The sequence below is a fragment of the Charadrius vociferus genome, unplaced genomic scaffold (assembly GCF_000708025.1).
Source record: "Charadrius vociferus isolate BGI_N301 unplaced genomic scaffold, ASM70802v2 scaffold312, whole genome shotgun sequence".
Lineage (NCBI taxonomy): Eukaryota > Metazoa > Chordata > Aves > Charadriiformes > Charadriidae > Charadrius > Charadrius vociferus.
Genome location: NW_009647214.1, coordinates 568,924 through 582,047, shown reverse-complemented (window position 1 = coordinate 582,047; position 13,124 = coordinate 568,924). Strand labels below are relative to the sequence as shown.

The following is a 13,124-nucleotide window of genomic DNA, read 5'->3' as shown; positions in this document are numbered from 1 at the left end:
GGAGGGTTGCGGAGGAGGCTGACAGGGCCGCCTTGGAGTTCCTTGCGGGGGATCGGGTTGGGGCCCCTGCAGCAGCTGAGGGGGAGGTTGCCTTCCATCACCTGCAGGGAGCTGAGTGCGCCTCTCTCCTCATCAGGTTATATGTATGCCACACAGGATATGTATTATTAAAGCACTTGTGTGGCGTGCGTTGCTGCAGCGCCGTAACAGTGGTAGAGATGCTTTCCAGTTTTATGCAGCCTTTCTCATAAAGGTGTCAGGGAAGTGTGTGTTTCCAGGGAGTTGTGAAGGAGATGAGGCAGAGAGGAGGTGACTGGCCCTTGGAGACAAGCCGTAAAGGTTTTGGCATGGGGAAGTGCAGGGATAGGGTACGGAGAGCAGAAGCAGCGGAGCTTACAGCTTTCAGGAGTTGTTGGACTTACCCACCATCCCAATCTCATGCATGGTGGGATGAACTCTGCAGCTTGTATTATCCCTGTGTTGTTGCACACTGCATTTTTTCCCCTCTGATTTTCGTCTAGCCCAAGCTACCTTTTCCAAAGCGTATGACATGTCAGCAGTTTTCTGACAGTCCTCTCCCTTCAGAGTGTTGCTTTGATGTTGAAGGTCCCTCTTTGACATTAAGGAAATTTGTAGATGAGAGGGAGATGGGAAGGTGAGAACGTAGCCAGGCATGTCATCTTCATGCTTAACAGTGGCTTTTCAGGGATGGATAACTGATGGTGCTGCTTAGGGGCTGAAACAAGTTACACATTGCATATGTGGATGTAGATGAGTTGTAGGAATTTTTTCATTAGCTAGAGGAGAATGTAGGATTTTTCCTGAAGTCTGTTTTATGCAGTGTCTGGTTGAAAGGCAGGGGGAGGTGATATCTATCAAATGAGCAAGTTTCTTCCTGAGTAATTGTTTTGGCTTTAGCAAACTGCTTGACCTCTCTGTGCTCATTTCTCCCACATCAGATTTGTATTATGAGGCAAAATATGTGTGTTTATGTTCTTCAGCTTACCCCATACTCGTCAGCCAGTGGGGCAGACATGCTAAGAGCCAAGGATGCTCTCCTGCGCCTGTGGCCCCGCTGCTGCACGTGCCTGGCACAACTTCCAGCCTCCAGGATCGTGTGGCGTTCGCTGCATGGGCAGCCCCTGCACCCCGAGTGGGCTGCCCTTGCTGAAAAGCAGCTCAAGGGCAAGAATCCCAAGGATTTAATTTGGCACACCCCAGAGGGGATCGACATCAAGCCCTTATACTCCAAAAGGGACACAAAAGACCTCCCTGAGGAGCTACCAGGGGTGAAACCTTTCACGCGAGGACCCTACCCAACCATGTACACATACAGACCATGGACTATCCGCCAATATGCTGGCTTCAGTACAGTGGAGGAGAGCAACAAGTTCTACAAGGACAACATTAAAGGTAGGACAGCTGATTTGGGAAACAACATTGCCTTGCAAAGCAACGGGGAACATTCATGTGGTGAATTACGTGGCAAATGTGATTATTCTGCCTTGTGAGTTTTGATTTCTGATAGGCTTTTCCCAGTGGTGCTGTATTTCTTTAGTATTGGGAAACTGGATCATTTCTGAAACTGTCCTTGCTTCATTTTGCTATTGAGGTGGAAAAATGAATGTGTTAAATGCTATTTTTAGTTATTCTGCCTTGACGCTAACAGAGACAAAATTTGGCTGCATCCCAGGGCCCAACCAGCAAAGATCATGGAGCACTTTCTACTCATTTTGTGACCATGGGAGAAGATTATAGTGAAAAAATCTGTTGAACTTTGACACTTAGCACTTCTAGTGTTAGCGCGTTCTCACATTTTGCGTTTCCATCTCATGTTGTAAGTTTTAAATGAATTCATATAAATACATTTGAATAGTGTCGTTCGTGGTGTACTAGTAAAGCCAGCTTCCTAAAAGTATTGGTATTTTCCTTATTTGAGAGCGATTTTCTCAATATTTCTGCGGGAGTGTTGTGTTTTGCAGCAATTTGTTTAGCTAATAGCCAGAGTGTCATCATAATATACTATTGAGTTAGGCAGTGTAAAACCACAACTAAAAAGTTGTTCTTGATAGACTGAAGCGTTAGTTTTACACCAGCCGTACATCTTGGCAGTTGTTTGAAGCTAATTATAACCTTACCAGTCAAAACAGCAGACTTCTGAGTTATATATCTGTGATGCTTTTATTTCCCACTTTACAGGCCTTTCTACTCAAAACATCACTGTTTAGGGCAGGGGAGAAGAGTTGTTTGGGGATTTTTACCTCTTGCCATATTGTGATTAGCTAATATGAAGCAATATTAGCTGCTGCAGTATTCTTGCAAGTATTCTTGATTCTTTCCATTTATAAAACTCTCAGTAAATTAAGAAGTAATAAATGCAGGGTATTAGAGGTTTGCAAACAAACATTTCAATAGAAAGATTGTTCTGAATATATTCTGTCTTACTGCTGAACGTTGCTGCTGAAGTAGAAGTGCTAACATTTGGGTTAGCTGGTAGTGCAGCTCAGTTACTCAAGAATGTTTGCTGCCAGGAATTTTTCATCTTTATTTGAGTTTTGACATTGTGATATTTTATCTCTGTTGTTGTGTTAACGGTTGTATTAAGATTGAATTATGTAATATAGCTTCTGAATCTGACCTATTTGTAAAGCATTTTTAATAATTCAAGTAAAATCTCTCTGTAATTAGAGGAATGCTGAAAAAGAATTAATTATCAGCTCTCATAATTGCTGAGATTTCTATTGCTTGAAACTAGGCAGAAATTTAAATTTTTGTCATTATGCTTCAGAGCTAACACCTAGCTTTTTAGATCAAAGACAGCAACTGGTATCTGACAATTAAGAGCTCTGCCAATGCTGAGAAGCAGACTTGCAAATGCAGAAGATATAGTTAGTTCAGGAACAGTAGTACTGGGCAGAGGGTGTAGCAGAGTTTCGGGTACTGCTTTCAGGTTGCAGCAACAAGTCTGCCAAGAGCTCTAGCTGTGCTGTTCCCTGCTTTATATGAGTAATTTTCTCCTGCTGCAACTTCAGAAGTGCATCACTTTGCTTTACGAATAAACAACATATGTCATTAGAGCCCGGGTAACAGCCTGTGTGTCTGTGTTTAATTTGTGATAAAGAGAAGGTAATGTGACGTAGTTTATCACACTTGTTTCCAGCTAAGCTAAGTAGAGTTTCTGTATATAAACCCTGATATTGTCTGTCTATACACATTTATAACTTTTGGCTAAACTGTTATTCAGTAATTTGTTAAGCACGGTGACCTTATTGTGTGGCAGAGCTAGAAGGACTACATTTTTTTTTATCAATTGAAAGCTTTTTTATTAAAAATTTAAGACTAGAAGAGACCTTGGACAGGTTTGGGGAGGGAACAGTGTTTAACATCAAAAATTGGTTTGTCATCCAGGCCTAGAACATGTAAAATAAAATTGATAAATTTAGATCCAGTTCTAATGCAAGTCTGTTCAACACTTCTGAATATCTCTCTCTGTTGTTTTTTGTTGGGTTTTTTTTTTCTTTTTCATGTAGCTGGCCAGCAGGGATTATCTGTTGCTTTTGATTTAGCCACCCACCGTGGCTATGATTCAGACAATCCACGAGTTCGAGGAGACGTTGGAATGGCTGGAGTTGCCATTGATACAGTGGAAGACACCAAAATCCTTTTTGATGGAATTCCTTTAGAGAAAATGTCAGTTTCTATGACAATGAATGGGGCAGTTATTCCCGTGTTGGCAACATTCATTGTAACTGGAGAAGAACAGGGAGTGCCTCAGGCCAAGCTGACAGGGACAATCCAAAATGACATCTTGAAAGAGTTCATGGTCCGAAATACATACATTTTCCCCCCTGAACCATCCATGAGGATTATTGCTGACATCTTCCAGTACACCTCAAAGGTATTCATTGTTTAAATGTATTTACTTCTGTTATTATATCTAGTTAACTATTTATGAGGCACTTCATAGAACAAAGCAGAAGAAAGGAAGACCTGTCGTAGTGAAGAATTATGTGGTTGTGGAAAGGGCCGGGAGGAGAAGTTAAGATCCCAAATCGCTTACAGCATAAATTTTAAGATTTTTAAGTCAATCCAAATCAAAGTCAGATTAAGATGAGCCTAATCCTGAAAGGATGGCAGGAAGTTTGGAGACGAGGAACAGACAGGCTGTTCTTTTGCATAGAAAATAAGAAGCCACATACTTAAGAAGCATTTCACAGCTGTAAGCAGGGGTGAAGAGGTAAGAAATCTTGAAGGACTTCTGCTGTGAAATTGAGTATGAGAAGCAGATAATGAAAGGAGTGAAGTCCTGAACTGATGAGTGGAAGTTCAGTGCTACCAGTTGTTTTCTTAGCTGTGTTTTCATTGGAGAGGTGGAACACAGCCTGTAATTGAGAAAGACTTATGATAGGTGATAGTTTGAGCATAGTGAATGCTGCAAAAAGGTAAAAGCATGTAAAGTATACATCTGCAAACACCATTTAATAGAGATGGGTTGTATTTGCCATCTACAAATAATGGATTGTTTGTTAATGTTGGTAGAACAATTACCTGGTCCTCCCCTCTTCTGCTGTCATAGAATGATATGGGTTGGAAAGGGCCATTGAAGGTCACCTAGTCCAACCCCCCGCAATATGGTACAATGTTGTCTTTTATTTTTGCAGTATATGCCAAAATTTAATTCCATTTCAATCAGCGGATACCATATGCAAGAGGCAGGAGCTGATACCATTCTGGAATTGGCTTATACTATAGCAGATGGATTGGAGTACTGCAGAACTGGACTTAAAGCTGGCCTTACCATTGATGAATTTGCACCAAGGTGAGCTAAAGAAATTTGCAAGTATAAGACTCTCTTTTGGTAACCCTCTAGAGTTTAATATCAAATTCAGTATTTTTACACATACACGCCATATTGGCAACGCTCACATTACAGATAGGTTTTGTTTTGGTTTTGTTAGACAGTTTCAGGGGTAGGAAAATTTCTAGTCCAACAGACACTTAGACTACAGCTGTGCTAATAAACTGAATAAAGCTCATGTACAAGCCCACATATTAAGGTCTGTTGTGACAGTTGGTCTCTGGGTCAGAAAGAAGATTCCATAAGCTGTTACATCTGATGCAGTTGTAGCTTCAGGACTGCAGAATGCAGCAAAAGCTCTCAGTTCTTTTATACTGTAGTATTATTGTTTTTTTTTTCATTAGTATTATTTTGAAATAGTTGGGAAAAAATGCTTAACAAGGGGAGGTTCGGGGAGTTCAATATACAGTTGCAAATTTCCCAAAAAGAAAATTTAATTTTAAGCAGAAAATTGGATATTTGTGCAGTTACTGCCAAACTAGGCAGAATCACAGTTTCAGTGGTCCAGTTGATTTACAGATTCCCTAACTATATGGTGAGTCTGAAAAACAAAAGGCATGGCTCACATAGCCTATTGCACATGCAAACTATAGGAGACAGTTGAATTAACCTGTTTTCAAGCTCTGTGGCAAAATCAAAGTGGATCATTGAGAAAAAGGTGCAGTCTTATTTTCAGACTTTCTAGTGATGGAGAGTCTGTAAGAGCCTTTGGCAAATTGTTTCAGTAGCTAATTTACTGTTAAGACAGTGCATATGTAGTATAATGAGTTTCACTGGCTTTAATAATGCATGTTTACATTTATAAACTATAAAAGCTATAAGTAGGAAAAAGTAGATCAATTAGTCTGTTCCCTGATATGCTATCCAGTATTGAACTGATGTTTGATTTGGATTTTGATTAAAATCATCAGGAAAAGGATGAAGGCATGCTTACAATATGTTATATCTACTCATTATAAGTAGTTTGTGAGCGTAACTGCACTATTAGATTGTGTCCAGGAGCATTCCCTGGTGCTGAAGTGTCACTGTCTGTATTAGTGACGTGCTGGAACACTGCTTGATCTAGGGCTATCCCAAAACAGTCCCTGGGGACAGTTTAGCAGTTTCAGAGACCATTGTCACTGGCAGTTTGCCTGCAGTCACCTTGTTTGGAGGCTAAGACAGTTTATTTACATAAATGTTTATCATTCCATAGCAAATGGCATCAGTGTCCAGGAGCATTCCCATCATCTTATGTCTGGCTTATATCTGTAAAAATAAATTAATCAGAGACCTTGCTGTAGGACTTCTCCTTTACTAAAACGGATATTGGAATGGTTTAGTGTTTTATCTGGTTCATGTGCTCTTATTACAGGCTCTCCTTCTTCTGGGGAATTGGCATGAACTTCTATATGGAAATAGCTAAGCTGAGAGCTGGGAGGCGGCTGTGGGCTCACTTGATAGAGAAAATGTTTAAGCCCAAGGATCCCAAGTCTCTTCTCCTGAGAGCTCATTGTCAGACTTCAGGCTGGTCACTCACTGAGCAGGTTAGAAATTGGACTCTAATCGATTTCCTCATTTAAATATGTTCTCATGGTGTATATCTTAAAGGGGGTTGCTGGTTTTATTCATAAAAATGCGGCTTTCTGAAGGAGAGACAACCTGTCTTACTCTCAGTCTGACAAGTGCGTGCACTAGCATTGGATATAACTTTTTGCTTACCTAACACAAAACGTCTTGTTGAGTGCCAGCAGCATTGCTTCCCAAAATGCTGATTTACAAAATACCTCAGTATTCTGGACTGCCCTGTAGTGCTCAGGTAAAAGGGCAAAAACTAAAGATTTGAGACTGTATTCACAAAAGGATTCCAGTATGGTGCTAGGCAGAGTCTCGCTGCCTAATTTTTCATTCTCTGGTTTCATTTTCATTCTGGAATCATTGTCTTCTGTGTGTGTTCTAAGGCTAGTGGATACTGAATTGAGAATAGGATTTAAACCTGCTAAGTAGAGAGAAGATTGCAGAGAGGTGCTTATATTAATTCATCACTCAGAGGATAAAGCTCTCTCTTGGATTTGTCCTCTAAGTTACCCTTTCAGAATGCTGCTGAACAAAGTAGAGGCTCCTTTTTCTCAAGATCACCAGCTTGAGAATTCATTTGGGCATCCGAGGAAGTCATTCATGCCCTTGACTGACTGCTGGAGAGTGAAGTAATGGTTACAGCTTGTCTGCTGTTTTGAAACTGGGTGCACTTCCTGCTTTTTCCGTTGAGTTACATCACTTCACAATAAGAAAATAAGTCATTGGACTGCATATGCAGTTTCCCAAGTGAGGTCAGAGCTGGGTTCCAGCTCTTATTGCAAGGCCTGCTCTCAATCAAAGTCATGTAATATGAGTTACTTTTAGGTTGTGATTGCAACCATTGTTGTTTGACTTCTGTGCCTTTGTTTTATTCTTTTTTTCAAAGTGAAGGTAATGTTTACTTACACTACAGGAACGCAGTGAAGCTGAAACAATGGAATTTTCTTATTTTCTTTGCAGGTCCTCCAATGAAAAGTGTTATATGAGTGCAAAAATATTAATTTTACCAAAAATATGTTCAACTGTCTACCAGTGTAAATATATTTCTGGCTGGATCATAAATCTTTTTTCCTGTCTAAACATTGTTTTTATCTTAATACAACTCCTCAGTTCCCAGTGTTTGCTCCTTACAGGTTTCAGGGGGTAAATGCATTTTCCTTTGGCCTGCCTTTAGATAGGTATCCACTCACAAATTAGGTTTTACATTCTTGCTCACCCAAATCACATTTTTCTGTAATTCTTTAAATGGAATACTTGAACCAGAAATAGACTCCAGTGTAGGTAGAATTACCATGTCCTTGTAAAATAGTGATACTAATGCCATTTCTTTATGGAAATTAATTTAATTCACAGTTCTCGTGATTCATTTTGCCATGTTCAAGGTCCTATTACATTGGTAGTTCTTAATTGTTTTGGATATATTTCATCACGACTAAGCATGTCAAGAGTTAGGTATGCAGTTTGAGCTACTGTTAAGTTTCCTCAATAATGACGTTAAATAAGACAGGCAGCGGCAGTGTGTGATTCTTCACTCGATCTCGGAACATACGTCACGCCATGGAGATCATGATAACTCCTCTTTGACTGCACAGGCACATGTATGCAATTCAACTGTCTAGATGTCTGAAAAGAGCAGATAAAAATTTTGACCTAAAGGAAGACATTATATTCTGTCATACTGACTCTATTTCTGTACCTCGTACTCCAGATTATCTGTTTGTTTTGGTTAATATCCCAGTTGTCCCATAGATACCTTTCAATTTTATAGTACCAGCAAATTTCAACTGTAATTCCTACCTTTATGTAATGCTGTCATTAATGAAAATACTAAGCATATTTAGTTCCAGAATGGATCTTGACTAGTAACCTGTCTGACAGATGTGCTATTCACTGCTCCAGGACTTCTGGAATCTGAGGATGGAGGACATCAGGACTACCTTGTTCCATCTTCTCCAACTTGGATTAATTAAGTTCTTTGAAACACCACTAAATATAAGTTAGGCTTTGCTTTGTTATTATGACCAATTTACTCATACACTGATAATTTTGACTTTCTTTATGGATTAATCTCCTTGTCCGAGATACTGGTAAGTGGTGTATCAGTTTGATTGGAGGCTTATTATTTTCTTTTTTCAGCTTTTGTTACGGTTTACGGTGTTTCAATGGGGAACCTTGCATTCATTTCATTGCAGTAGTATATGTGCGACTAAGCTGCCTCAGCCCTGTGGCACAACTGTTGAGCTTCAGAGCTCTCCTTTTCCTTTCAGGATCCCTTTAACAATGTTATCCGTACTACAATTGAAGCGATGGCTGCAGTGTTTGGTGGTACACAGTCTTTGCATACAAATTCATTTGATGAAGCCTTGGGTTTGCCTACAGTGAAGAGTGCTCGCATTGCTCGGAACACACAGATCATCATTCAAGAGGAGTCAGGTATTCCTAAAGTGGCGGACCCCTGGGGAGGATCATACCTCATGGAGTGCCTCACCAACGATGTCTATGAAGCTGCTTTAAAGGTCAGTTTCCATCACCTTTTATGCTTTGTGGGAAAATTTTAGGTATAGGAGTTTTGAGAAATGTGTTTTAAGGGACTACTTGATACATTGGTAACACCTAAACAGGGAATTATTTTACACTTACACCTCAGTGATTTCTTTGTAAATGAACTTTCCAAAAATGCAGTGTATATTTAGAGAAACGGAGACTTCAGCCTTCTAGTAGACTACATTCAAAAGGGAAATATCCCATTGTGGAACAAATAATCAAGCCGTGCAAAGTCCCTTGCACAACGAAGACTCCCAGTTTGCTGGGGTCTCTGTTTTATGTGTAAGGAAAAAGGTTTAACAGAAGGAAGAGTCAAACCAACCTACTTAGTTATATTCTGACTCGCGCCTGTAATCTGCTTGAGACTTTAAAACTAGGGGTTATTGAAAGGAAAGTTTTATAGCCAAGCATGTAGGCAGACAGTTGTCTGCCTGTACTTGAGTATTATGCAGAATTTAGGAGAAATTTTTCTGTTTGATCGGAATTTTTTTTTTAATAATGTTTTTCGCTGCCAGTCATTACTTGCATTTGAAAAGTACTCTTCAGGAGTACTGGTGGCAATCCTGCATAAAGATACGTGCCTACATGTCTAGCCTACAGCTAAATCTGGTGATCCTCCTTTTGAGCAAGTTATTGCTCCTATGCAGAGTCCCAAATTGGGCTAATACAGGCCCAAACACTAGCCTGGGACTGTACAGACACTGTCAGCACATCATCTGACATGGATTTTAAGTCCTTCTCAACAAGGATGCTTCTAGACAGTGCCAGGCATGGTCTAATTGCCATTTTTAGTAGGCAGTTTGAATGCCATCACCCTATTTTGGAGCTGAATGGGCTTCTGTTGCGTGAGAGCTGAACTATGCCATGCCACTTGTCTTCAGGATCAGAGAACTGACCCTGGCCTTTTTCAATTTATTTGTATTTGCATGCGTGGAAACGTAAGGGCTGGTTGGCAGGCAGAAGTCAGTGCAGAGTCAAGGTCCCAAATTTTAAGCCTTTTCATCTATGGGTGTAACTGATGGAACAATATGCCATGCACTGTTACTGAATTCATGGAGTTTTGGTAATAAAAATGTTCTTTTTTTTTTTTTTTTTATTTTGGAGATGCGTCTTAATTTATACCAAAACCCATAGTCAGAGACATGAGGATGGGAAACACACTTTCAGAGCACAGGGTTCTATATAGAGGCATAATAAAAAATTGTATGGCAGTACAAGTACAAAGCTCGTTTTGTGAACCCAGCTACTACTCATTTTCTCAATCCTTTTAATTTTGCAGCTTGTTGAGGAGATTGAAGAAATGGGTGGAATGGCCAAAGCTGTTGCTGAGGGGATTCCCAAACTTCGTATTGAAGAGTGTGCAGCCCGAAGACAAGCCAGGATTGACTCTGGTAGGGAGCAGGGAGATGAAAGGAGGGAAAACTGCCAATAGAATACCTTTGTATAAATGTTTTTTATGCACATTTTCATTGTTCTTTTTCTTCTTAGTTTAGGAGTAGCAGATTTTGAGTGATAAAATGGTAATAGTTTAACAGCAGTGAAAGCTTCTGAAGAGAGGTGGCAGTATGTATGAAATACAGTACCAGTATGAAAACAGTCTTGGTTGACATATTTAAGGCTAGATTAGACAAAGCAATAGAAAGACTGTTTTAAAGGAGTGTTTTGGGCCTTCAACAGTTGATTGCTTAATTTCTGATAATTAAACTGTGACTCCTGAATTTAAAAGCGTGACCGCCAGCAGATGGCGATATTGAATGTAGCTGGCCAAATTCCTGGTTTTGCTCGAGAGCTGCCCAATTTTCCTGAAACCAGAAAAAATACAGTCATCTCAGATTAATGGATGATGCACCTCTTTTTTTGTGCAGTAGATATGTGTATATACATATGCACACATATAGTAAATATATGTGGAGATTCGTATACATGTGTGCTTATAGTTCTATTCTTCTTTTTGTAGTCTGTGTTCCAGTAGCAGTCCAGTAACAGAAACTAGGTATAACTCGAACACGAAGGAAGTTGTATGAACATTTTTGTTTGGAGAATAAATTTGAAGCAGGTCTCTAAGACTAATAAAGAATAATCAATAAAGTTCTCAGTTTTCTCTTCCAAGGCAAATTACTTCATCTTGCTTCGTAGTGTAGTAATGCTTTTGCTGTGTAGTAATGTTATGAGGCACAGCAAGTGAAAACGGTTGTGAAGTCCATACTGGCTGAAAGCTAAAATAGAGTTTTCCATCATGATAAATTAATTTTTATTCACATGGAGTAGTTTTAAGTAGGAACTTCACTTTCTTATTTACCTGGTAAATCAGAAAAGTAAATGCAGAGCAGTGCAGGAGATCAGCACTTCTGCTTAATTCTGTAAGATTCAGTTATGTAAACTTAAAAAGAGAAAAATAGCTAATGAATATTAGTGAGTCATTACTAAATCAGTTTGTAAGATAAATATTGTTCTATTTCAAATCCTTTTTTCTTGCCCAGTATTCATTGAGTTGAATGTGCATGTATCTAATCATCTCTCATCATAAAATGGGGAAAATAAAGACTTAAGTCCTTCCTATAAAAACAAATTTTAAGTATTTGAAATGTATATAGTTATAAAGCAAAGTGCTGCATTATATTGCTCAAAATTTTCTTGTCCTATTAATATTGTGTCTTTTCACAGTAGTTTGCAAATGTATTCTGAGTTTCTGGTGTTTCACTGGAAATAGGGTCTGAAGTAATTGTTGGAGTAAACAAGCATCAGCTAGAAAAAGAGGAGACGGTCGAAGTTCTGGCTATTGATAATACTTCAGTCCGCAACAAGCAGATTGAGAAGATTAATAAGGTGGGAACTGCCTTCTAAAAAATGAAAGAGTGCGATTGCAGATAGAACTAGAGTAATGCTAAGGAAAGGTGGCCTTCCAGAACCTTGACCCTCAAATTTCTGAGAATCCGCTCTATCTAGTCTTTAGCGGGGAAGCTGGATTTCTGTTCAACTTCAGTGGAGGCTGATGGAAAATCCCAAGAAACGCAGTATTAGAATCCAAACAAAAATGTTTTTGTTATGTTCATTTGGTTTTAATAGTTGTATTTCAGATAGTCTCGTGACTGTGTCTAACCTTTCAAAATTAAGAACTTTACAGTTTCTGAAAGTAACATAGAAAATATCTATGCAATGTTTTGCTCTAAAAGTATGTAACATTATCTAATCTCTCAGATGATTTGGTGCAGCTTGTCAGGCGCTATTGAGGGACAGGGTTATGGAACCAGCAATCGTCACTCACTTTCATAATTAGTAGAAACATAGATAAAATGTTTTTAGAGTTACTTAATGGACTTGTACATGTGTTTCAAGGTCTGAGACACCTTTTTACTTTTGAAATATATAGCATATATTGACAATTGAAAATTCCACGCCTCCAGAATTAATATCAGAAAGTTTTACTCGACTTCTCAGTTCGCCTTGTAGTTTGTTTTAACTTAATATTTTTGTCCTCCGCTTTAGGTGAAGGCTAGTAGAGATCAAGCGGCAGCCCAGCAAAGTCTTGCTGCTCTAACGCAGTGTGCTGCTACTGGGGAAGGCAACTTACTCGCACTTGCAGTGGAAGCAGCACGTGCAAGGTAGGGGGTTGGCAGTGGATATCCAACTGCTGTCTAAAAATCAATGTTTAATTTTCGTCTTTCAGCTGGTTTTGGGTATGGTGTCAGTGAGGTTGGTGTCTTGAGATGTTTTGGGTTTTTATTCCAAGGTGGAAGTAAAAGATGGCTGCAGTTAGACATTGTAAGATAGCCTATTACATTCTAAAACAGTCTCTTAAGGCTATGCTTTAATTTCTCACAAAGAACACAGATACAAAGAATCTCATATGAAATGATGTTGTTCATACCCATTGTGTTGTTTACAACTCAGACTCTTACCAGTTTCAGGTCGTAGCTAGGTTTCTCTGTCACCCTGCTGTTTCATAGGTCACAGAGCTTAAGAAGTGGCTGAGATGTGAAAATGGATATTCACAATCTTGTCATGGTCTGTTGCTTCATCCTTCCTTGCACCACAGATTGGTGTGAAAACATTTTTTGATTGAAAGCGAAATAACTTTACTTAGCCAAGCAAAGATGTAAAAGATGCTCTTGAGTAGAGCACTGAGGCATCCTTTAGTGTCCAGTGGAAATTTTACTTTTTTCAC

At 39.3% G+C, this 13,124-nt stretch overlaps 1 protein-coding gene across 1 annotated transcript in view; it reads left to right on the top strand.

Annotated features, from left to right (window-relative positions):
* The first annotated feature begins 1,005 nt into the window (after positions 1 to 1,005).
* Positions 1,006 to 13,124, top strand: part of MUT (methylmalonyl CoA mutase) — a 21,498-nt gene continuing 9,379 nt past the window's right edge. The window contains exons 1-8 of the mRNA XM_009895904.1: positions 1,006 to 1,413; positions 3,531 to 3,898; positions 4,662 to 4,819; positions 6,213 to 6,384; positions 8,683 to 8,931; positions 10,239 to 10,350; positions 11,670 to 11,785; positions 12,446 to 12,561. Coding sequence (XP_009894206.1) covers positions 1,035 to 1,413; positions 3,531 to 3,898; positions 4,662 to 4,819; positions 6,213 to 6,384; positions 8,683 to 8,931; positions 10,239 to 10,350; positions 11,670 to 11,785; positions 12,446 to 12,561 — 1,670 coding nt within the window. The 5' untranslated portion in view covers positions 1,006 to 1,034. The remainder of the gene's footprint in view (positions 1,414 to 3,530; positions 3,899 to 4,661; positions 4,820 to 6,212; positions 6,385 to 8,682; positions 8,932 to 10,238; positions 10,351 to 11,669; positions 11,786 to 12,445; positions 12,562 to 13,124) is intronic.